This window comes from Excalfactoria chinensis, chromosome 23, assembly GCF_039878825.1.
Source record: "Excalfactoria chinensis isolate bCotChi1 chromosome 23, bCotChi1.hap2, whole genome shotgun sequence".
In the NCBI taxonomy this organism is placed as follows: domain Eukaryota; kingdom Metazoa; phylum Chordata; class Aves; order Galliformes; family Phasianidae; genus Excalfactoria; species Excalfactoria chinensis.
In genome coordinates this window covers 1,234,228-1,258,092 of record NC_092847.1, presented here as the reverse complement: position 1 = coordinate 1,258,092, position 23,865 = coordinate 1,234,228, and the positions used below count along the sequence as shown (strand labels likewise).

The window sequence follows — 23,865 nt, the reverse complement described above, 5'->3', positions numbered from 1 at the left end:
GGCAGTTTCACAAGCACAGTCCCATGGAAAGACTGGGCTGGGCCACGGCAAGCAATTCCCAAGTGCAGCAGGGAAGAAATGCAGTCCTTTTCCCAGAACCCTGAAGCCAGCAGCAGAGAGCAGGCAAACATTTACTCAAGGTACCTTAAAGAAAAGAAAAAACGAATTAAAGCAAACATTGCACAGCTCCACCTGGACCTGAGAGGGCCATCACCTGCCTGCCGCAACCAATGCAACGGTCTCAAAATGAAATGCTGTATGGTGGAGATCTCTGCCTTACACAACCTGTGCCATCATTAGCACAGACATGGGTCTCAATCGCTCGTTTAAGAAAGAACCAGCTCTATTCCTATGTCACATCAAGGGAGCTCCTTCATAAGGAGCCTTTACCCACCCCCAGACCCACCCTGCTCCTCCTCACTCTCGCACTGGAAGGAATTTGCACGTTATGGAAAAGTACTTGCAAAAGCAAACACAACAGGCTTCAACACAGCAGAAAGCCAAGCAACGGGAGTTTTCTAAACACAGAGCTCAATTGTAAGCATTCACTCTACCTTGCTCCTCCTCACTGCCTCTTTGCTCAGTCAAAACCAGAGCCTCGTGCTCCTCATTCCCTCCAGGAGCAGGACATCTCAGCAGGGATAAGCCAGAGGAGAGGGCACCCTGTCTGGCTGCTGCCCCGATGGAGCACAGCTCCACGCCAGACAGCTCGGTTTGCTTTCTCCCAGGTTGTTTGGGAGCCAATAAAGCTGCTTGAATGCTGGGGAACTCTGTGTTCCTGCTTATGACACTTAGCTGGAGGGGCAGGGAGCTGGCCGAGCCCGCAGCACCCTCTTCTGTCTAACGCATTCTTGTGCAGCTAGCTCGGGTCACCCTCCATCTGGCACTGCAAGCTCAGCCCGATGAAACATTACCTTCTAGCCGCCTCCAGCTTGGAAACACTCAGGAGGCTGGAAGATTCGGGGTTAAAAAACAATTCGGCGAGCATTTAGATGAGTCAGCCCTGTGGTTTTTATGAGGACAGACAAGTGCTTCTTGGGAAGGCAGTTCGGCAAAAGCAGAATTGTTTTTAGCCCCATCTGTGTGCTAGTAATGCCTAGAAGCTCTGTTCTCGGGCTGCAGTACTCTGCTGCCAGGCCCTGCACAAACAATGGGGCTGCATTTCCTCCTGGCCATTCACACACACTCGGACTCTCCTGCAGGCTCTCTGCAGTTTGTGTGGCTTCCTGCTTGGGAGCTTCTCATTTTCTTCTGCAACTCCCCCACGCACATAATTACTGCCTATTTTGGTGCCTTATCATGAGATGCTTCAGAGCTGATTAGCTTGGACTTCCTTCCTCCCATCAGCAGCCTACTCCTATATTGACGTTCATTTGTGCTAATTTGATAACATCAGAGAGCAGAGGAGCTCTAGGAAGCATTACAGTGACTCGAAGTGCACAATTTGGAGTTGGCAGCAGCACTACTGATAAGAAAGAGCTGTTTCTCCTAATGCCCAGGTCTCACAAAGCAACTAGGCACAAGAAGGAAGGACAGACCGCAGCGGGCTCTGAGTCAATGCTACTTCAGTGGCCCTAAACCAGACCCAAGCAACACAAGGCAGCAGATCCCCTGGCAAATAAGCTCTCCCCCCAACTCCATATCCATATGGTGTTTTCCATATCAAAATAGAAGGAAAAATGATTAACAGAAAAACAGGGGATTGCTCGTCCCAAGCGAGCCAGGGAACTGATCTCTGGCTGATGGGCCAAGAAACTCAGCTCACTTATGGAAATTTAAATAGGACAGATCCTAACATGGATAATAAAGCGATAAAACCCAGCCACATCTGACATCCCAGCTCACTTCACAGCACTAGGATTTAATCCAGAGACGCTGCCCAAAGGAGAAATTACAGATTTAATCCCAACCAGCTGCCCTCTCCGATGATATTTTACCAAAGTACAGCTATTAATACAGCTTGTGATGTTGGATCACTGTATCACAACCTCAAATCCATCACCAACCCACTGATCCGTAATTAACACTTCCCTGTAGATCCCCAAGAAATTAAATCTCATTTATCTCACCAGAAAGCACCCAAAGAACCAGCTGCTGTGACAACAAAGGCTGGTAATTGCACGTAAAACCTCTAACAAACTTCATTAAAGCCATGCATGCTCAAACCTGACAGGGACACCAGAGTCCATCCTGTCTCATGTTGCACATGTAACTACCCAAAAAGCACAGAGCTATCAGCAAGTCACTTGATGTACATTTCTCTGCCTTCTCCAAGCACAGAAAAGCTAGAAGAAAAACATGCAGATTGACGTTTACAGTCAACGTGAAAAATGTTTATTTGGGAAATACATCCCTTATTGTTTCAGACTACAAAAAAAATCACTCCCACAAAAGGAGGGGACTTTGAGCTCAGCATGCAATGCCAGTTACATGTAACTTTCTATCTACCAGCAGGTCACGCTCCCACTGCACCTTCTTCATTCACTCCAAACCACTCTGAACCGCAATCACTGCCCTAAGTGAAGAGCAGCAATTTCTAGTTAGAAACACTTTGTAGAAGAGTGATATTGTCTCCTTTTAACATGATCCGACCTGCAACACAGAAAGGAAACAGGGGATTAGAGAGATCCCAGAATCCAAGAATACCTCATGTCTTCACATAATATCCCACAACAGGAGATCCTTGCAAGAAGATGCCCCTATTATAGAGGGGGAGGGTTGCAATGAGTCCCTTCCCTGCTTGCAGCCCCACATGGAAAGCATGGCAGGGCAGGGCCCACATTCACAGACACCAACTCTCAGACACCATCTCTGCTCCAACAGAATGCTGTTCCCTGCTAAAAACTCAATCCAAATCAATGCATCCCCTCATCACAGACAGTTTTATCTTTGCCAGCAGTGGTAAATAGTAAATACCACCACTCAGGTGGCTCCTGCTTTGGCCCAGGGTTAACCCAGCAGGTATTAGAATTGCTCAGGGCTACCAAGTTTAGAAACAGCCCAAAGGAGTTTTGACCAGACTCCTCCAGGCACCTCAGCTGCACAAAGACAGCATGTGAAAGATAACAACTGGTCTCAGGCACAGACAGATTCTCCTTTACATTCAGCAAAACCATCACCTTTAAAAAACAGCAGGAACAAAGACTGAGCCAGCATCTGCCCACTGCTCTTCCGAACCAACACCTGGCATATGTTTTCTACCTTCAAGTGTTGCTACCAGCAAGGCTCACCCAACCAGCTCTCACGCTACAGACATGCTGACATACCCAGCTGCTTCCTTGATTTTGTTTTGGAGTGAATCTCCTCTGCATCATCCAGCACCAAGTTCATATATTCATCAAAGCCCTGAAAATCAGTGGCAAAAACACTCAGTTGGTAGCAAGCAGACTCATGAGCGTGGAAAGCCAATGGTAACATGGGGACACGTTGGTACTCACAATGATGCAGCCTTCTATCCGCATGTTCACCTGCTCATAAAGCCACACCTGGATCCTGGACCTCTGCAAAGGTGAATAAAGTGGAAAACAAACACTTCAAGCAACGCTGTTCTTTGCTTCTGTGCATTAAGCAAGCCTTGCTGGTAACGTGGTAAGAAACCTTTGCAACCAACAGCTCTGAAACACTCCAAAGAGCAACTCCCAAACACAGAACCTTGTAGGTGTGGGTTACGGGGTGTGCGTTACATGCAGGGGCACAACCCTGTTACAAAGGTGTTAATGCAAAGGGAGAACGCTCATCTCTGAGCCGGCTCTTCTCACACTCCTGAACAGCTCCAGTTCTTCGGCCGAAGCCGAAAGCAGCAGAGAAGTTACAAACCCAAAGGCGAACACCCCGCCTCACCCCGCCCTGGCCGCAGCCCCGCCGGTACTCACGTTCTGCAGGTAGCGGAAGATGAGGTTCTGTAGCGCAGCGTTAAGGACGGGGATAACTCCTCAGCGACACAAGGCCCCGGGGCCTGCAGGGCCACTCCTACCCCGCAGGCCCCACAGGCCCCAGAGACCCCGCAGGCCCCACAGGCCCCAGAGACCCCGCAGGCCCCACAGGCCCCAGAGACCCCGCAGGCCCCAGAGACCCCGCAGGCCCCAGAGACCCCGCAGGCCCCACAGGCCCCAGAGACCCCGCAGGCCCCACAGGCCCCAGAGACCCCGCAGGCCCCAGAGACCCCGCAGGCCCCAGAGACCCCGCAGGCCCCAGAGACCCCGCAGGCCCCAGAGACCCCGCAGGCCCCAGAGACCCCGCAGGCCCCTCCCCCTGCCCCGCCGGACAAGGATACGATGGGCTGCACCATCACCTTCTGCACCTTCTGGCCCTGCCCGCGGTACGCCATGGCTGCTCCCGGCCCGCCGCCGCCACACGCTCCCGCCTCCACACGCTCCGCCGGAAGTCGCAGCGCGCACCGGAAGCCGCTGAGCAGGGCGGGAACGCGCCTTTACGCGGCCGCTCTAGGAAGGCGGGAGGACCGCGTCTCTACTACTCCCGCATCGCACTGATAGATCCCCCACTGCCGTCCCACAGCCTCGCATTAAAGTCCCGCCCACCGCTTCCGGCAGCGCGGTGACGCAAGACGCAAAGGGGGCGGCGCATGCGCAGTGGTGGCGGCGGCGGGGGCCATGGCGGGCGAAGAGCCGCTGCCCTCGGTGGCGCGGGCGCCCCCTGGCGGCGGGTCTGGGCCTGGGGCCGGGCCGGGCCGAACCGAGGGCACCGAGGGGCTGTTCGTGGCGCTGGGCGCCGGGCTCGCCGCCGCCAGCCACCCGCTGCTCTACGTCAAGCTGCTCGTCCAGGTCCGGGGCCTGAGGGGGGTGTGGGGGGGGGGTTGAGACCCCCGTGTGGGGGCAGGGAGGAGCCCTGCGGTGTAGGCCGCGGTGTGAGGGGGGATGAGGGAGGGAGGGACCCCCCGGTGGTACCCAGCTGGGAATGGGGCCTCTCTATGGGGTGACGGCCTGTGTAATGATGGGGAAGCCCACAATGGGTTATGGGGTGACCCCGTGCCAAGGGAACCCCCATATGTGGCAATGGGACCTCCTTATAATGTGTGTGTGGGGGGGGGGGGGTGGAGATCCCACCTGTAGCTGTGAGCATTGGAGGTGCATATGGAATGAGGAGCCCTGTGGGATTGGGGATATTTCTGCATCAGGGACGGCTATATAAAAGGGAGTGGGAAATCATATATAGTGGGGGACAAAGACCAGCGTATGCAGTGGAGACTCATTTATGTGACAGGAGAGGGGACCCCATAGAATGGGGCGGATGAAGATAGCCACACAGTGGGGATTCCTATATAACAAAGGTTTGAAAATCTTTATGTCACACTGTGGGTCTTCATCCCTCTCCATCCTCAGAACCCCTCTGTAATAGGGACCCCTATAAAATGAGGGGGGTGGGGGCCTCCTGTACCCCAGGTGGAGTAACAGGAGGGGGACTGCCCATATCATGGGACCCCCATCTGTCATAGAGTGATGGAGGGGGACAAGTGCATTGAGCAGCTCAGGCAGGTGGGATTGAGTCCACGCTGACTGCCAGAACTGCACTGGGGATCTGCTGACAGGGTTTGTCCTGCAGGTCGGGCACGAACCACTACCTCCAACTGTTGGAAGAAATGTACTGGGAAGGAAAGTACTGTACCTGCCCGGCTTCTTCACCTACGGTGAGTCTTCCTGTGGCCAGCCTATGCAGGCTGTGCTCTGACAGGGCAGAGCGCTCACTGTGGGTCAGCTGCTTTCAGACTGACAGCAGCCTGGTGTTTTCTTACCCAGCCAGACACATTGTGAAAGTGGATGGGAAGAGAGGCCTCTTCCGTGGTCTTACTCCTCGCCTCATCTCAAGCACTTTATCAACCATCACCAGGGGGAGCGTGAAGAAGGTAAAGGTCAGCTTCTCTCTCCGTTAATCAGCTTGATGAGGCATCCAGTGCTACTGCAGCAGAGCCACAGAGGCTGCGCATGCTTGCAACCAGCTACGACTGCGTGTGTTGTCTCCTCATGGCTCCAAATAGTCCTCCAGGATAATAGGAATGTGATGCTCAGCATCTCCAATCAGTTTTGACCACGTTTCTTCTCTTCCTCCTCAGGCTTTTCCACTGGAGGACATGGAGCACGTGTCTAACAAGGATGACGTGAAGACTTCCCTGAGGAAAGTGGTGAAAGAGGTGAGAAATGGATCTGCAGCATCAGTGAGATCACGCTGGGGATGTGCCTTGAAAAGCAGGGACAGCTTGAACTGTGGCTTGTGGGTGGAATTCCAGGTAATTCCAGGTGGTATTTCATAGGCACTGTGTGCAGATGTGAAATGTTTCATAGAAATAGAGGGCCTACCACAAAAAAAAAAGCAGGTTTGGGATCGGAGAGACATTGAGGGAAAGGACTCAATGTGCACAGGAGGAGCTTTTCATGCAGGTGTTCCATTTTCTCCCCAGACATCTCACGAGATGATGATGCAGTGCGTGTCCCGGGTTGTGTCACATCCACTGCACGGTGAGTCCTGTCCCTCTGCCTGTCCTCCCCAGACTGAGAAACCCTGCCCTGACTGAGGACAACCCCCAGAACTCTGATAGAGAAGCTCATTGTGTAAACAGAAGTGTGTGAAACCACAGAACAGATGTGGGTCCCAAAGATTGGGATGGCTGATTGGCCAGCAGGGACTGACCCATAACTACATACTGAAGGAGAGAACCAGTTTGTTACATGCCTTGCGTTGAGAGGGCCACTGAGAGGAGCTGATCTGCATGAAGAAAAGGGCAGGCAAAAAGATTGGCTTACCTTTTCCTTTGCGTTCATTGCAACCCAAAACTCATTTCTTTCTCTCTTCTTAGTGATCTCTATGCGCTGCATGGTCCAGTTTGTCGGCCGGGAAGTCAAATACAGGTGAATGGCTGCAGTTCTGGAGAGTTTAACACACAAAAACACAAGTCCTGGAGTCAAACCTGCCCAGAGCTCCCATACTGGGGGGGGGTTATGATGATCCAGGAGGTTTGGGAGACTGAAAAAGGAATCTGAGCTGTGTTTAGGGGGTGGATGACAGCGGGGTGAAGGGATGTGAGAAGGCTGGACTCTGTCTCTGGAATCCCCTTCAGTTCAGTTTTGTGCCAGTGGGTGTTTTGGTGGCTGCAGTGCACTTTGCTAATCACTCAGTGAGTTTCCTGCCTTTTTTGTTTTAAATGCTAATAGAAAGGGAAGCCATCTGAGACACAACCTCCCCGTGCTTATAGCTCTTCTCCTTTCTTGGCAGCGGTGTATTCAGTGCTATTGGCAGGATACTCAAGGAGGAAGGGATCCTGGGATTCTTTGTGTACGTGAGTTGTTTGATTACCTTCTCCCATAGGTGCTGATGACTCCCTGAGCTCCCTCCTACCCGTAACCCTGTCTGACTGCAGGACTCTCACATCTCTCCTGTGAGCACAGATTGAATCTGTGCCTTTGACAGAGCTCCAGTCTGACCATTAAGTTTTTCCCTGATCTTATCTTCAATCGTACTTTTAAAGCCCAGGGAACACTCCATGTTTTTACTTAGCTTTTACCCCCCCTACTGCTCGTGCTTCTTTGTGTTTCAGCAAAGGAGCATTTCAAGCATTTGTTTGTGCAACAGGCACCAAGTTCAAGTGCAACAATGAGGCTCCTTATTGAAATAAGAGCCAGGGCCTGGATAAGAAGCGCATTCCTCTGAAAAGCACTATGGGTGCTTGTAATGAACAGCTGGTTCGTGCTGGCAGCAGGTTTGCCTGTCTGATAGGAGCAGGACACTGCACAGTGCAAGAGAACTGGTGCCCAGAGCAGCTTGTCCAAAGGAGCTCAGACCCCATGTGTGAAGCATGGTGAACTGACAGCATCACTAAAGTCCAGCAAACACCTTCTTGCTTCATCCCTTAATTAACACTTCTTGACTTTTTCTTACATCTATAAGACAGAGCTTCCTGCTGCCTCTGCTCCTGGGGGGGCTTTGGCCTCAATCCCCTCCTCCAGCTCCCTAGAAAACAGCCTTCAGAAAAGGAGCTGGCTGCGTTCCCTTTCACCACATAAAATAAACACTGTTGGTAGCCTAATTAAACTTAATTGTTCGCAGGAAAGGTATTAACACAACACAGAATGTCTCAAGAGGGCTTTGAAGTTATGCATGCTCTGCAACCCCGCTAGGAAATCACGCTGCCACAAGGAGAACACAGACTACACCTGCAGGACCAAACTGTTGCTGTTTTGCTCTCAGCACTCCTAATGCCATCTAAATTCCCTTAGAATCATTGAGGACCACTTATTTCCCATTGCCTGACAACCTCTATGTAGCCATAACCAGTGGCACACGCTCACTCTTAGGACATGCCCAGCTAGAGAGGAAGATATTTCATTGCATGGACTTACTTTGCTTCCGCTGGTATCTACAGCAGTCACCAGGTCAATGTTCTCTGGGCCCTGAAATGCTCTTGACAATAAAACAGCAAGTGGAGCAGGCTGGTTCAAAGTATGTTTTCCCAACTGCTTTTCTACTGCTGCATCAATCAGAGCAGGAAATAAAACTGATCCTCTGAGTTCCACGAGAGCTCTTCCCTGAAGTCTCCCCTTCTCCTTTCAGTTCCTCCCAAAATAAAGATGTATTCTGGGTAGTGGGATTCCTCTGTGTTGGCAAAGGGAGGGCTTGGACCCTCCTGCACCTCACACCTGTGTTTTTTGCCATTGCAGAGGTTTAGTCCCTCACATCCTGGGGGATGTCATCTTCCTCTGGTGCTGCAACCTCTTGGCTCACTTCATCAACACCTACGCAGTGGATGATAACGTGAGTGGAACTGCCCAGCAAAGGGCTTGGGAATCTGTACCGAACACTTCGAGCTCTGAGGCATCAACGGGGATGGGAGGCTAACACTGGAATAGACTCAGGCTCAGAGGGTTGTCACGTAGCGACAGGGACAGCCTGGTATTATCTACCTCTCCCATAATCCTTTGGCTTCTCTTTTCAGTTCAGCCAGGCATCGGTGATCCGGAGCTACACGAAATTTGTGATGGGGGTATGTAGACAACTGCCACATCATTGCTCTGCTTCCTGCTGTCTGTGGGGTGAGGGCTCATGGTCTGGGGGCAAAGCGGGTGCATTCAAAGTCTGTACTTTACATCCAAAGATGAGGATAACTAACATGCAAAAAGCTAGAACTGCTGCTTTTGATATGAACGTCAGAGATGCTACCAGACTTCTGTGCTTTCAGATTGCTATGAGCATGCTGACGTATCCATTCCTTCTCGTGGGAGATCTCATGGCAGTGAACAACTGCGGGTATGTCTGTCACACTGAGATCTAATGCTTTCCCTCCAGCCTCTTGTTGTCTGAAGCCTTTGCTAACAATCATAAAGCTTTCATGCAGAACCATAAACTATATGGCGCCTTGCAGAGTCGCCTGGTTTCCCATCCCAGGTTACTTACAGTGTTAGAGCAGAATGAAAGCTCAGATGGAGAGGAATAACTGGGAGAGTTGTGGTGGTGCAGCCTGATCCAAACTAGACCAGAGGCAGAAGGGATCAAAGAGAACATGCTGGCACCAGGGAACAGGCATGAAGAAATGCATAGCTGTTAATGCAGCACAGGGAGGACAGGTGCAGGTAGAAACGGGACCAAGCAGCAGTAACTCCTTCACCCAGCCTGCTTTCCCAGTCCTGCTTCTTTTGTCTGTGTGTGTGCTTATGGGAATGGATTTGGATCTCACCCACTGGTGTAATGCTGTCTTGATATCTGCTCCTTCTTGAAGGCGTAGATATGGCATATAGTCCTGCACTCTTAACGTATCCAGGTAACACTCCTTGTTTGTACACTCCTGGGGTAATTAAATTACATGATCCACTGCAGTGTAACAAGCTGGTCATTTGGCCTTCAGCCCAGTGCAGACACTGTGTCTGTGTCCTCACTTACACTTGTGTTATCTCTGGGTATTGTGACAGCTGTACAGATCATCTCAGCTATTTTTCATTGCCATGCAGGTTGCGTGCTGGCCTCCCTCCTTATGCTCCTGCATTCACATCCTGGATCCATTGCTGGAGGTATCTCAGTAGCCAGGTGAGGCACACACAGTGCTTTGGGTTCCCTCCACTCCATCCTGAGGGCTCTGGCATTGCCCAGGGGGTACCTGTGCTGCATCCTTGATGTGCTTTGTAGCTCTTTCCATCCTTCCAGTTACGGCACTGGTATCAGGCATGGCAGTACTGGTGCGTTCCCGTTACCTTAGCTTGCAGCCTGCAACCTCAGGCACTGCATAGAGCAAAGCCCCACAGCTCTGCCCTGTCCATCAGGCATCCCAGGGTTGAAACCCCACTTTCTCTCCTGCAGCAACCCGGGGTGCTCAGGGCTGGCAGCCCTGCAGCAGACACATCTCATTCCTTCCCAGCCAACCTAGCAGCAAAACAGCATTTCAGCATGGATGCTGTAACCCCTTTGTTTTCCTCCTCAGGGACAGCTGTTCCGTGGCTCCAGCCTGCTCTTCCGCAGAGCACCCATGCAAGCAGCCTGCTTCCCTATCGACTGACCCCAGCTTGCAGGGAGAAGTACAAACTTGGACTCCTCAAAGAACCCTAAGCTTGTTTCCATATGTATATTTGTTCTTTTTGATCCAAAGTCTGCGGTGCCAGAACAAGACACCTCCACTCCAACAAGGCCAACCACCAGTTGACCTGCAGTGATCTGGCTTCAGGCTCCAGCTGAGTCAAAGCCCCTTCCTCATGGCTGTCTTGATCAGGATCCATAGGAGAGAGAACAGAAGGATGTTGTTTCTCTGGGCTGTGAATCTGAAGATACTGGGAAAGCGTATGAAAGCAGAAAATGCCCAGATGCAAAAGAAACCAGCCCCAGGATGCAGGGACAAAAGACTGCTTTGTTCTGCCTAAGCTGAGAAGAGGCAAGAGATCCAGGGCTGCCCTGCTGGGAAAGCAGCAGCAGCACAACCAGCTCCTGCCTTGACTCTCCTGGAGAGGGCTGATACGTGTGGCGGGTAGTTTGTGCTGGACAGGGTCAAGACTGAGACACGTACTTTGGGGTATCTAAACACAGGGGAGCACCTCGGCTCCCTTAGGCATGAAAGGGAAGTAACCATTTCAAACCAGAAAAAACAGTCCCACTACAATGAAGTGCAATGCGTGTCCTTAAGAGAAAGGTATGACTCGACTCCAGGACAGCATCAAGACTTGAAGATGGAGAAGGCACTTAACTTGGAAGGATGTGTGTAGGAAGGCCTTTTGCAATAGGAGGAGTGCATTTAGGATGCACCCCAGCAGTGAAGCTGAATGTACCACAGGCAGCATGCATGTTTCTAAGGGGAGGGTTTGGTCCTTCCTTGGATCAGCCCCTGCTCAGGTACTGAGTGTTTCCATGCTGGATCGTGCTGCATCACATCAGCATCTCCCACCTAGGGGAGCATCAGCACTTCACTGATAGACAAGCACAGAGTCCCGTTGTGGTGCTGGGCTGTTGTGAGGTGTCCATTTGCTAACAAAGCAGAAGGCTTTGTCTTGCAATAGAGGCACTCAGCCCATCACTGTCTAAAGCAAAGCAAAGTCTGAAGGCTTGGGAACGGAGCCACAGGCTCCTAAGGCCGTTGCATAGCAGAGCTCACCTGTGACAGCAATGCAGGATTTATCCTCACTTCCCAGACACAGAATTACTGCTCTTTTTCCCCCCCCACCAGTCTGTGCTGCTTCCACAGCCAGGCAGATTTCCCCCCACGAAGCAGTCTTTTGCACAGAGTTCAGTGTGTTACTGTGCTCCCTGGGAAGGGGTTTTGGGGCCCCGAGGAGGCTGCAGGCAGGGGCAGCACCAACATACATGGAGGCTGCTGTCCCCAAAGGCTCCCTTTGGTGTTGTGAAGTCAGTCCTGTCCATCCTCCCTCCCATCCGGTTTGTGTTAACAGTAACAACACTCAATGCATGGCCCTGTCCCCTAACCAGGAATTCTTTTCAAGAGGATTTAACTATGCTCCAAAATACAGCTATAAAACAACTCTCCTCGCTCCTTTTTCTTTTCTAAGGCAACGTTCCTCTGTTGTGTACAACGGGCTCCTTTGCTCAGGAAGGCTTTCCATTCGAGACCTTTCCTTTAATGCATGAGCTGATTTCCCATGTATCTGAGCATCAGGTCCTGCCCAGCCCACATCAGGCAGCGCTTGCCCAGGAACTTGGTCTTTATCCTCAGCATAAAGGCCACCTTCTGCTGCTCACACCACCTGTAGCACCTTCACCTTGCAGACACCCTCACTGCCTTTACTGCACTGACAAGTTTCTTTTAACCACCCTTGTGATGCACAAGAAACAACCCTTAAATGCAGCTTTCAATCAATTTAAACGAAAAACCGGGTTCCAAAGGCCTTTGGGTAGCACACAGGAGGGAGCAGGGACTGCCATTCATACAGTCATTAACTTCCTTACCTCCTGCTTTCTGGGTGTTCTTATCCCCTGCTTCATTTAAGGCATCCCTCTATGGGGACAGGAGCTACACCAGGAGCAAGCAAGGAGCAAGCAACACCCAAGCAGCCCATCCCCTTTTAATTGCTGCCTGTTAATGGATGCCCAACCCCTACAGCACAGGTGACAAAGGATGGGGCCCTGCTGCTGCAATACAGGGGCTCAAGGGCTGAAACTGCAGCTGGGAGAACAAATGAAGTGGGATGGAAGGAGGGTTGGGTTCTGCACTGAGGACTCGTGCACAGCCCTGGCGCTCCCCTATCTAGCCAGGAAGCAAACTTGTGTTTAAATATTGACTCTCCAGCACAGCAATAGGATGGGTGGAGTTTGCAACCGCCCCATGCCTGCAGTTTATCATTCCCCAGTGGAAAAGGGGAGATTACCAGGACTTTGGCCTCATCTGCTCCCAGCTGCCGAGGGGACAAAGGAGGCAGAGATTGAAGCTGGAAGAGGGAAACTCAGGTCAAGGCAGCCCTGAGCCTCCCTGGGGCCCTTTCTCCTTGCAGAGCTCTGCTGCTAAAAGCCCTTCAGCTAAGAGAAGGACCTGAGCACACCTGTCTAACTGCAGTGTTAGGCTTATGGGCAGTGAGGCAATGCTCCCGCAGGAGTCTCTTTGTGTGGCTCTCCTGCAGCAGGGAGCTCCATAGAGGCAGGTAGTTACTCAATACTGAAAATAAGCCCTGGTGAACTGGCTGGTGCAGCCCAGTCCTGCTGGGATGGGTTGAAGGTGGGGAACTGGGATGTGGGCACAGTGGTCACAGGGCAGGAGTGAGGTGGGAGGCGATGGAGAGCATCGAGTGGGACCTGCTGGGGGGCACAGACTGAGAGGCAGAGCAGGGAGGGCACAGAGGGAGATCCTGGCTGGAGATGAGGACGAAAAGCAGCGACGGGTGCAGCCAAAGCACTGAGCTGCAGCCCAGCCCTCCATGCAGCCGCATGTCCCCATGCACAGCCACAGTCCTGGGCAGCTCCCCGGAGGTGTCGAGCAGCCTTTCACACCCCCTGCTTTGCACAGAGTCATTGGGAGGAAATTCTGCCCTCTCCCCCATCCAACCCCCCCCATCCAGCAGCACAGGGGCCCCGCAGCCTCGCTTCCTCCCTTGCAACGAGACCCCATGCTGAGGGGAAGGCCGAGGCCCACGGGCCTTCCTCACATGGCCCCCCTGCTCCGGGGGGGAGGAGAGAGCTGAGGACACAACATTAAGTCTCCCTGGCTTGCAGCACAGCTCCTCTCCCCATAGCAAAGCCCCACACGGGGCCACAGCATCGCCATCCTCATGGCAGCTCAACCCAATGCCGTCCATCCGGGCCGCCCCGTTGATTAAAAAACATCCTTTAATTCTCTTAATCTGAACGAATTGTAGTTTCTTCCTTAAAAGCCCTTCCTGCTCTCTTCCCATCCCCGGCAGCAGCAGCAGCAGCAGCAGCAGCAGCAGCAGCTCCGTTCTTGTCACCCTGCCAAAGGAGGTTGGGAGAGCAGCGTCACATGCAGCAAAGTTTTACAAGCCGAGAGAGAGAGAGAGAAAGAGAAAGATCCTTATTGAGAGAGGAACAGCAGCGAGATGGACGCAGCAGGGACAGGCTGAGCACACAACCTTCCTCCGGGCTCCCTCCGGGTTGACCTGAATATTTATTATTATTATTATTATTATTATTTTCATTTTTTTCTCTCTTTGTTTTGTTGTTTTGTTTCTTTCCTTTTTATTGTTTTGGAAGAACAAAGACTTTGAGCCGGGGTTGGTGTTTGTTTTGCAGGGCTGGGGATGAAGAAGGGCGGGGGGGGGAGGGATGGAGGTTGGAGCCATCGGCCCGAAGCCCTGCATTGCTCTGACCACGTTGCTGAGACCTCGACTTGAAACTTGGAAGAGGAAAGATGGGGTGAGGAGGGGGGGGGGGGGAGAGGGAGGAAAAACAAACAAACAAACAAAAACACCCCAAAAAAGAGAGAAAATATATCTAGAAAATAAAATCTGATGACGTCACTTGGAGCTGGGGTGCCTTCCCCGCTGCCTGTCAGATGTTGCCTGAAAAGAACAGGGCAATAAAACAACAGCCGCCTCTGTCTCCCTCGTTAAACACGGCGCTAATTGGATGTTAATTTCTCCTTGCTCTTCTCGCTGCTCGATTGTGAGGACTCTCTGCCTCGCTCTCCCTCTCACGCTTCCTTTCTTTCCTGTTGTGATGATCTTGGGAGCTCGGAGGGACTCCGGACCATGGACTGGATTAATTCAGCAGTATTACATGGATGAAGCGTTGGGGGGGTTCCGAAGTGGGGTGGGTGAGATGGGGCTGCGCTCATCTCCTGCCCCCCATGCATCGTCCTGCTGGCTTGGAGCTTTTCTCTTCCCGTATTCATTCCTTTCGTATCGAGTCCAGCAAAAAAAAACCACAACAAATATATAAATATACATAAATATGGTCATAAAAAAAAAAAAAAAAGGAAAAAAAAAAAAAGAAAAGCCTGATTCAATGACGACAAACCCCCAAACCTCCTCCCAGCTCCCCCCGTCTCGCCGTACACCGCGTGGAAACAGGCGTCGGAGGGAGCCGGAGCAGGAAGTTGTTGTTCTCTGTGTTGCCCAGGTCATCCTTCAAGGGTACGTGGTACAAGAGCGCGGCAACGCGTTGGGGTGACCCTATGGGGTAACACGGTGGGGTAACGCCGGGCCTGGGGGCAAAGCGGGTGGGGAGAAGAGGGAGGGAGCAACAGCAGCGGCTGCTGGGGGGGAGCCATGTGGGAGTCGAGTCCTACCTGGGAGCTGTGCCAACTTCCTGCAAAGGGTTACAGCCCTGCGGCTCCCACAGCCCACCAGAGGCGAGTTGGCTCTTGTCACGCATCCAAGGCGAGAGAGGAAGGCAAACGGGAACGGAACAGGTACCGCCAACGCCGAGCCGAGTGGCCTCGTTCAGCTCCCCGAAGCTTCGGCCGCTTGTTTTTGATTTAAAGCCGCCCAAAGGGAAGGCCCTGCACGAGGCCAAGGGTGGGGTGGACGGGGACGGGGGTACGCATGCATGTGGGGGTAAAGGGGAGGGGGTGATGGTGGGGAAAAGGGGGGTGGGGTGGGGGGGGATGCTGGCACCACTCGCCGTTTGGATTAACATGCGGGAGATGCGCCTGTCACTTTGCTTACTGTCAGCGCCTGCTCGGGGATGGGTGACGGCTTTGTTCGGGGGAGCCGTGCCAAGGCGGGCTTGGCAAGCTCTCCCCTGGAGGGCTGCGGGGTGCACGGCCGCCCCTCGGCCTCTGGTGCGGGGCGAGATGAAAACGTGTTTTGTTCCGTGCTCTTGGCATCTCCCCAGCAGCTCTCTCAGCCCCACAGCCCCCCTTCCTCGGCCCGCCGGGACTCCCTTTTTATCATCGGCGCAACCCATGTGCTTGGCGGCGGCAACAAAAAGGCCCCAAATACGCCCTAAAACACAAACCACCCCCAATCTGCCCCGGCGGAGGCGGTTGCTGCCGTGCTGCCCTCATGGCGGACGTGTCGCTTTTGGCTTTTTTGCCCTTTTTATGCCCTTTTTATGCCCCTTTTTGCACCAAACACGAGGCGGGATGAGGGGGCGTGCGGGCGGGAAGGAGCACACGGCATGGGGGGGAGGAGGGGGTGCACAGAGCCCTATCCACGTCCCCAGGCCTTTTGTTTAACCCGCACCGACGCACAGGAAGGTCCCAGCTTTATTTCTGCCCCAATTTTTGTTATTATTATTATTATTATTCCCCCCCCTACACACACACTTTCTGTGCTGGCTCCCTTTTGGGGCCGAATAGGGCAGAATAGGGTGGGTTTTCAGAGCGCCTGAGTGCAGGAATTCCTGCCAGCTCGCCTTTGTGCCAGCCTGCCCCGGCCTTCGGCGTCTCATTCGGATGGAGCTTGGCATCCAGGCACCGCCCATTTCTTGGCGTTGAGCTGAGAGGAGAAGGAAAAAAGGGAGAGAGAGAGAGAGAGAGAGAAGGGGAGGATAAAAAAAAAGCTGTCTCACTCCAACTGGCCTTTCTCGGAAAAGGATCCTTCCCCGGTGACTGTCCGGATAAGCGGAGCTCAAAAAGCAGCCACTGCTCCAACAACACAACCACTCTCTCGGCCGTGCGTCCCCCCCCCACTTCGCTGCCTGGGTACGGAATCGAACCTCGCTCTTCGTTCTTTTTGCTTGGTTGCTTGGTTGGTTGGTTGGTTGGTTGGTTGGTTGGTTGGGGTGGCTCTTTGCCTTTGATTTCAAGTACCGTTTCATTCCGCCCGGCGCTTTGTTCTTGCTGCAATCCGCCTTTTTTCCCCCCCTAAAAAATAACCCCCTTCCCTGCAGCCCGCCGTGCCGAGACTCCAATTGATCCATACTCAGGGGACGTGCCCTCCTGTCCCACCTCGGAGTGCCACTCCAGGTGCTTTTTCCTCCCACCCCAACGCGGGTGTTTTGTGCTTCCACCATGGAGGATGATGGAGGAGGAAAAGGGGGGGGGGGGGGGGGAAAAAAGATGTCGACTCATGTCGGATTTGCAATTCAACATGGCAGCCGCGGCGAAGGTGGTGGGAGCCCACAGAGACCCCCCGAGCCTCGCGCTGGTTGTGGGCATGGGATGGGTGCCAGGAGTTGGTCCAGGTGGGTGGAGGAGAGGATAAGAGGATGGTTTCTGTTTTAGAAGGGATCTGGGGATGAGGGAAGCTCTGCAGGCTGGGTTTGGTGGTGTTAACTGTTTAGAAGCTGGCATAACATGACGGGATGGGCGCGGGGTCGTGGCTGAGCCCCATAGGCAGGCACAGGGCTGTGCTGGGCAAAGGTGGGCAAGGGAGCAGCAAGGAGAGCTGCCATAGTGGCCTCCAGGCTGTGGGGATGGCTCCAGCTGGGAAGGGGCTGCCTGGATGAGGCATTGCAAAGGGCTATTTGCAGAGCTTCACACCTTTCCCCGCTGTGCCGAAGCTCTCCAGGTCTTGCTGAGCTCTGAGGTTTTGTGTGTGGGACTCTGCACCTCTTTCTGTCACACTTCAATTGAGGCCCGTTTGGGATGCGACAAAAGCAGCCTGTCTGCAGGGCAGGGTCTCCCCTGCCTCCTTCCTGCCACGCACCATGCAGGTGCTCAGGAGCCATGCGAACTGCCCCTCCTCCTTCACCAGATTTTTCCTCCTCCTTCCCCACTCCTCCTGGCTTCCCCCTCCTCCTCCCTTCTCCAACAACAATATTCTCTCTCTCAGCAAGTGACGCACAGCCCTACAGCACAGCCCTTCAACCCAATTCAGCTTCACCTCCATCTCCCATCCCCATTCCCCAGGGGACATCCCCGAGTCTGTCTCACACCTCGCTCACCTCCTAGAGATGCTTTCTCAGGTGTTGGGTGCCTGAAGGGCCTGGGAGCAACCTGCTTTGCCTTGTGCATTGCAGTTTGGATGCTGGGGTGCTTTGGTTCTGCTCTGAACTTTCCCATTCCCATTCCATGCTTTCAGTGGGCCGAGCAGATACAGGGAGATGTTGATGTGGGTTCTGAATGCAGCTTCCAACCTCCTCTTTGGGGGCAGTGCAGCTCGGGGCCTTTGCTGGCAGTTCCCATTTTTGAGGCTGCTTGCTGTGGTCCCTGGCTCTCGTGCTGCACAGCGGTTGGTTGGAGAGCTGAATGCCCACATTGCTGTCAGCAGGAACTGGAGGCGGTCAGATCTGACCCCAGAACGTGGCAGAATACCCTCTTGCAGCAGAGCCCATTGACATCTGGTTTACATCCAGACCTTTAATGTTAATGAGGAGGGAACATGAGCGTTTTACTCTTCTCTCTAGCTTTTCCCTTGCAGATTTTTAACCTAAACGGGGGCTGGGGTAGAAGCAGACCTTTCCCAGTTTGCTCCCAGTTTCTTTTGCTTCTTTTGCTAGGAGAAGTTGGTAGAGGGCTGCTACCAAAAAAGCCCCACTGAAGCTGCTGGCATCGCTCTGTTGTGCTTTGCTTTGGGCAGCCCCTTGAGCAGAGAAAGTCTGAACTCAAGCAAGACACTTCAGACATGTCCTAAGCAAAACATGTGGCCCCTCTATAGCAGCCATCCAGCCAAAGGACGCAGCTGTTTTATTGCACGCAGCTCGCAGAGCAAAACAGGGCTCAGGCTTCCAGAACATGGCTCAGCAAAAAGGATAAATTCTTGCAACTGGCAATGCAGACCGTTCTGATGCTGACAGCCTTTGAGCCTGGAGTTTGCTCCCTGGCTGTTGCAGTGCAAGCCCTGCACCATCTGTGGGGGGAGAAAAGCAGGAGCTTCCCTGCAGGGCTGGATGCACACACGGCTGCCATGACCCCCCCCCAGCAGCCAGCAGAGCCGCTCTAGATTTGCACTGACATTCCTGAGAGCAGGATCAGGCCTTTAGGTTTGTCGAGGGTGGCTCTGGGAAATTTCCTTTCCTTAAAAGGGGCAGGTTTGGCCAAGGCAGAGTCTGGATTGTGTTTTCCCTTTTTTTTTTCTCTTCTTTTTTTTTTTCCTTCTTCTCTCTTTTGCTTTTTTTTTCCCCTTAACTTGAAGCTCTGGTGAAACTTGCTTGATTCTGCTGTGCTCCATTTGTGTGCAGGCTGAGCCCATGGGGACCATCGTCCACCAGCTTGCACAGTCCATACAATCAGCTTTACCTCTCCAGCAATCAATTCTCCTGCAGAAACGAGATGTTAAAGGCAGGGTGAGCAAACTTGCTTTGTGGGCTTCTTCCTCAGCCCTCCCAGTAGTTGCCAGCTTCTTGCAGTGGATCTGGGGGCACAAATTGAGTGGGATACAAGTAAAAACACATCCAAGGGACAGCTGATGCTCACAGCTCCATGCATGGGGAACATGGGGTGCCCAGTGCCAGCTCACTACCCGTGAGGTTTGCACTTTGTGTGCTGGGTTTGGCTTGCTGTGGTTACTCATGAGTTGATCCTGCCTGCAGAGAACATAGAAGAGGCAGCCCAACAAGGGGCATGCTGCACAGGGTGAGGTAGCCTAAGAGGTAGGTATAGCATTATACTAATGATGAGAACACAGTATAACCCTGTGTGCACCACCTCGTGGTTTGGAGAGGTCTGAACTCAGGTGCTGCTGCTGTGGCTGCTGCCAGTGCATCAGTGTCACTGTGTTGCTGGGCTAGGAACAGAGGAGCTGCCCAAGAGGTTGGACAGGGCAAGATGCTTCTCCTCACCTTCAAGGCCATACCAAGTGCTGTGCTTCCTCCTCTTCCTCCTGCCTGGAGGGGTCTGCAGAGCGGTTACAGCTCCGTTCAGTGTGGTTGGCTGCTCAGTCAGCATCCTGGGGTGTGATTTGAACTCACAGGACGGCTGTGCTGATGTTTCAGTGCCAGCCATGGGGACCTGAAGGAGCTTCGACTGAGCCAGGAAGGTTCTGGGAATTGCACCAAGAATGCAGGGAGTGGTTCTCCTCTGCTTTGGCCTTGGCTTGCTCAGATCCGTGCACCAGCTCGCAGGGGCAGCATGTGGCATCCCATGGCATCCAGGGATGGTGTGGGAGCTGCCACACACTGAGTCTGACAGCACAAGCTTAGGGCTAGGAATAGAGGCACCCTTAGAATGAAAGGAGAAGGGGTTCCCCATAGCCTCACGGCTTGAGTTGTAGCATATTTCAAGCTTACTCCTCATGTGGAGACTGTCAAAAGGGAGGGCAATGCAGCTACCAGCGTGACCAACAGCTTGAATTGCCATGCAGCTGCTCCCAGGGCTCCTGTTTGTGGACCCCCCCATAGGGGGTCACCTCGGGCCATCCCTGCAGCCCCTCTGCTTTGGGAGCAGCTTAGTGTGGCTGAAGAGAGCTGGGGTGGATGCAGAGAGACACAGATAAGGAAGGGTTGGAGGTTTCTGCTCCTTTCAGGCTATGAAACCCGACCACTCAAGATGTTTCAGTCTCCCAGAAACAAGAATGCAGCTCAGTTCTCCAACATCACCTCCCGGTTCAGCCCAGTGAATCATCGTGCAGCCTGCCAGAGGGTTGTCTCTGATGTTTTAAGCCTGCAAAATCCTTCTTTATTCCCTTGGCTTCGCTGGGTGTGTGCCAAACACAGACTGGATGTTATCTCAGAAGTGGCTGCATTTCAGTGCAGGACGTGGTGGCACACCATGCATTGATCCCCAGTGCAGCCTTTGGTGCACAACGTGCTCTCATTTGCCCCAAATTCTTTCTCACTGTTCAAAGAGGCAACTGAAGGCAGGAGGAGTCTCGCAGTGGGTTCCCCAAGCAGGAAAACATGAGGCAGGCTGTGCCAGAGCTGAAAGTCGGGATAGGCCCTTGGGCTGGAGATGCTGTGGGAGTTCCCATCTAGATGTCAGCTCTGCGGTCTGGGTGCAGGGAATTAGCCCAGACGTGGTTCCCGGGGTGGGGGAAGGGCCTAATGAACAGAGACAGGATAAAGAAGCAGGTAAGGGCTTCCTGTCCTTCAGGGCTCAGGAGGAAATCCTGCAGCTGGTGAATCTGGATATGATTAGTGTCCATTTCTTCCTTGTGTAATCAACCCATCTGTTCATCCCTGCGCATTAGCAGCGCACACCCCACTGCAGGCAGATGCCTCTCAGGCTTTTATCTGTGTCTGCCATGGCTGCTCCATGCAGCCCAACAACAAGGCTCGCTCTGAGCCATGGAAGCCACAACCATGCCTACATACTGCCCTATAGACTCAGCCAAAGCCCTGGGAGAGCTGTGGCCACTAAACCCAACATCATGACAGTGAATGGCGGCGTCAAGCCCAGGAAGGTGCTCCCCAAGGGGACAGCAGGTGGGGATGTTCCCCAAAGGGCTTTGCACTGAGATCTTTGTACCGTGCTGATAAGCTCAGCCTGCCAGACGCTGCCTGTTTCCTTGAGCTCAGCTCTGCTGTAAGTAGGTAAAGGTGGATCGGTTTTGGCTGCTGCAATGAGACTGTAGAGTGGTGTTGATCCTGAGTTATGCTGTCTCACTTGGTCATGGAAGGGACCAAGCTTTCGGTCTTGCAATGTAGAAATGCTGGTTAAAGTTGATAGGTGCTGATGCTGCTTCCTGAGGGGTCTTTCCACCTTCTTTCCCTTGGCAACCTTACCCAACTATGCAAAAGCTTGTGTCAGCTCTGTGTTGGCTCGAAAACACAGGGCCAGATGTCAGCCTGGGCTGAAATGAGGTCAAAGAAGGAGCTAGCATGTGGATCAGTCTGTTGTTGTAATGCAGAGGAGCAGATCCTGCGTGGTTCTTTAGGGTCTTTGGAAGGGTCAGGCTTGGTGGCAGTCAAGACGAAATCTAACAGCGACCATTCCCAGCCCTGATGTCCTTTATACTCAAACCATATCAACAAGCTCTTGCTTGTGTCACATTTTATCAGTGGGGCATCTCGAGGGATCCACCACACTCAGTGCCATCCACAGATAAAGACGGTCCTTACCCAAAGCAAAGCACACACTCAGCCCTCTCTTGTGTGCGCTAAGCAATCCAAGCACAAAGCTTCTGCCTTGTTCACAGAGAGCCAGAACCCAGCCAGAAACAATCTGAAGCACGCATCGGAGATTAAAACATCTTTGCTTTCAAGGGCCATTTGTTGCTTAACTTCTCAATGCAACTTGTCGTCATCCCCTGTTGCGTGGCTCAAGGCAGCACTTTGGGTCCTAGATCTTCTGCTTTTTGTTTGCTTTCGAGTGCTGTGATTTACCGCTAAAGAATAAATGGAAAGCAAAAGAAAACAGCAGCGCATGTTTGCATAGGGCCTCCGTTGTTCTGTGCTCTGCCACTGCTGAAACAGAAGCAGTAAATCCTGTTCCCTGGACAGAGAGGGGCTTTTGGGCAATGGCTGCATACAAGGCTGGGGAAGATAAACAAGCAGAGAAATGCTGCTTTTAGGAAATGGCAATGGAGGATGGCCAACCCAAAGCCCACACAGTGCCATCAGTCAGCAAAGACTTACTGCTATTATCTCTCCGAGGCATTTTTTGCATCAACAAAGAGGAAAGAGATTGATCTGTGTTATGGTATCTGTGGTCAGACTTGGCTGCAATTAGGAATACGTATGGTTTCTGAGTTGGAACAGGGGAAGTTTGGTCATGAACTATAGAAAATGTGGGCAAACAACCTCTGTAACACCAACGGTCCTTTTTGGTAGGACCTGTCAGAACCAGGTTACGGCCTTCCCTGTGGGCTGTGACTTCACCTCAGCAGGCACAGGAGGTGCATGAAGATGCATCCAGTGGTCTTTGGATGAGCTCAGGACTGACCAGCATCGAAACTAATTTGGCTGATGGGATCGTTTGCAGCAACAGCTTCAAATTCAGTATCTAACGAGTCCCGGAGATGTGGAAAATGAAGCAGGGAAGACGTGGGACTCTGCTGATTTGTGTTTCAGATGAGCTCTAGCATCAGTGTGAGCAATGCAGGTAAGTTCAGCTCTTGTCTCTCTGGTAGAGGACGAGGTGGCTGATAAGAACCAGGAGCCCATCCATCCAAAGCCAGTGCCAGACCTTCATGAAATCTATTGCCTCAAGCAAATACGTTGTTCAAAATAACGCTCAGTTAATTAGCAGATTAACTAATTAACCTTCCCACCATTCCCAGGTAGGGAATATCTGTCTCCCAAAGGAGAAAAAACAAAGGCAAAGTGACTCAGTAAGACTAGATGCAGGAACTCAGCAATGCAGTTGAGTTAAGTCTGCTGTTTTCCTTCTCTTTTTTGCTGTTGTACAACATTCCCCCATAGACAAAAACAGAGGAGGAGTCCTAAAGACTTCTGAGAAGGGGACATGGGGAGAAGTGCCACTGGACGAGCCTGAAGAAGAAAAGAATCAGCCCCCAAATATACAGAGGAAGCATTTGGGTTCACCCATGTGCCTGCATCAAGTAAGGAAAAAAGCTGACACCCTTCCTCCCTGTTCAAAAGGAAAGTTTTTCTCATCATCAAAGGAATCAGATTCCTTTGCTCCTTACTCACATTTTCATCCCCTCTAAAATTTATGAGCCAGAAGCCAAATGGTCAGTGTGGGGAGGAGGAGCATCTGCAATAAGGCAGTGGGGCTACATTTGTATGGGCTCACATGGAGGGGATAACCAGAAGGAGAAGAATCACAAGAAGACCTGAAGAAACTCCAGTAAACAGCCAGAGGGAACGCTTTGATGCTGAGAAAGTCCAAAGACACAAACATATGATGATGAGCAGCTGACGGCCACAGCTGTACAACATGGTAAGAAAAACAACAGAGCTAAAGCACAAGGACTTTGGCTTGCAAGACCCCTGGCAGCATCACAGACCCTGTCTGAAGAGCCCGGGTCTCAAATAGAATTTGGCAGTCTTTTTTTCTCCCCATCCATCTCTGATCCAAAGCCAAACGGCATCCTTTGTTCTAACCACCATCAAACAACGATCCTTGGCAGAAAGACTCACACTGAAGGATGATCACCAGCTCCTTCATTTGGTAACTATTTTCCTGAGGAAGAGAGCTTCTTGGGGATGGAGGAGAGGCTCATGTGCATTACCAGTGCCACGCTCCTGGTTTTC

General features: G+C 52.4%; 2 protein-coding genes and 1 long non-coding RNA gene across 6 annotated transcripts; 1 reads left to right on the top strand and 2 right to left on the bottom strand.

The window, feature by feature from the left end:
- Nucleotides 1–2,318: 2,318 nt before the first annotated feature.
- Nucleotides 2,319–4,381, bottom strand: SNRPE (small nuclear ribonucleoprotein polypeptide E). Its single transcript, XM_072355830.1, has 5 exons — nt 4,274–4,381; nt 3,873–3,899; nt 3,438–3,500; nt 3,267–3,345; nt 2,319–2,592 (listed from the first exon to the last, which is right to left on the bottom strand). The coding sequence occupies exons 1-5, from the start codon at nt 4,325–4,327 to the stop codon at nt 2,537–2,539; spliced, it is 279 nt and encodes a 92-aa protein (XP_072211931.1). The 5' UTR covers nt 4,328–4,381; the 3' UTR covers nt 2,319–2,536.
- Nucleotides 4,382–4,565: 184 nt separating this feature from the next.
- MTCH1 (mitochondrial carrier 1) lies at nt 4,566–11,960 on the top strand. 4 transcript variants are annotated; one of them, XM_072355829.1, is made up of 12 exons: nt 4,566–4,781; nt 5,560–5,644; nt 5,754–5,860; nt 6,068–6,145; nt 6,413–6,470; nt 6,809–6,860; nt 7,225–7,284; nt 8,667–8,760; nt 8,942–8,989; nt 9,185–9,252; nt 9,951–10,026; nt 10,418–11,960. In XM_072355829.1, the coding sequence occupies exons 1-12, from the start codon at nt 4,611–4,613 to the stop codon at nt 10,490–10,492; spliced, it is 972 nt and encodes a 323-aa protein (XP_072211930.1). In that variant the 5' UTR covers nt 4,566–4,610; the 3' UTR covers nt 10,493–11,960. The 4 variants fall into 4 exon arrangements, with proteins under 4 accessions (XP_072211930.1, XP_072211929.1, XP_072211928.1 ...); XM_072355828.1 differs by having other exon boundaries at nt 5,754–5,866; XM_072355827.1 differs by having other exon boundaries at nt 4,580–4,781; nt 5,758–5,860.
- On the bottom strand, nt 6,159–16,833 carry LOC140261899 (uncharacterized). The gene is made up of 6 exons (XR_011905795.1): nt 16,546–16,833; nt 15,173–16,325; nt 14,940–15,056; nt 12,385–14,778; nt 6,756–6,876; nt 6,159–6,307 (listed from the first exon to the last, which is right to left on the bottom strand). It is a non-coding gene; the product is annotated as an uncharacterized lncRNA (long non-coding RNA).
- Nucleotides 16,834–23,865: the final 7,032 nt, after the last annotated feature.

What these genes read in the sequence shown, in the direction of transcription:
- SNRPE (XM_072355830.1), bottom strand. Translation starts at nt 4,327, where the DNA reads ATGGCGTACCGCGGGCAGGGCCAGAAGGTGCAGAAGGTGATGGTGCAG. An exon ending in AGGTGATGGTGCAGCCCATC is followed by an intron (nt 3,900 to 4,273) that starts GTATCCTTGTCC and finishes GCTGCGCTACAG; the next exon opens with AACCTCATCTTCCGCTACCT. An exon ending in GGATAGAAGGCTGCATCATT is followed by an intron (nt 3,346 to 3,437) that starts GTGAGTACCAAC and finishes ACTGATTTTCAG; the next exon opens with GGCTTTGATGAATATATGAA.
- MTCH1 (XM_072355826.1), top strand. Translation starts at nt 4,583, where the DNA reads ATGCGCAGTGGTGGCGGCGGCGGGGGCCATGGCGGGCGAAGAGCCGCT. An exon ending in GGCCGGGAAGTCAAATACAG is followed by an intron (nt 6,861 to 7,224) that starts GTGAATGGCTGC and finishes CTTTCTTGGCAG; the next exon opens with CGGTGTATTCAGTGCTATTG. An exon ending in GGGATCCTGGGATTCTTTGT is followed by an intron (nt 7,285 to 8,666) that starts GTACGTGAGTTG and finishes TTGCCATTGCAG; the next exon opens with AGGTTTAGTCCCTCACATCC.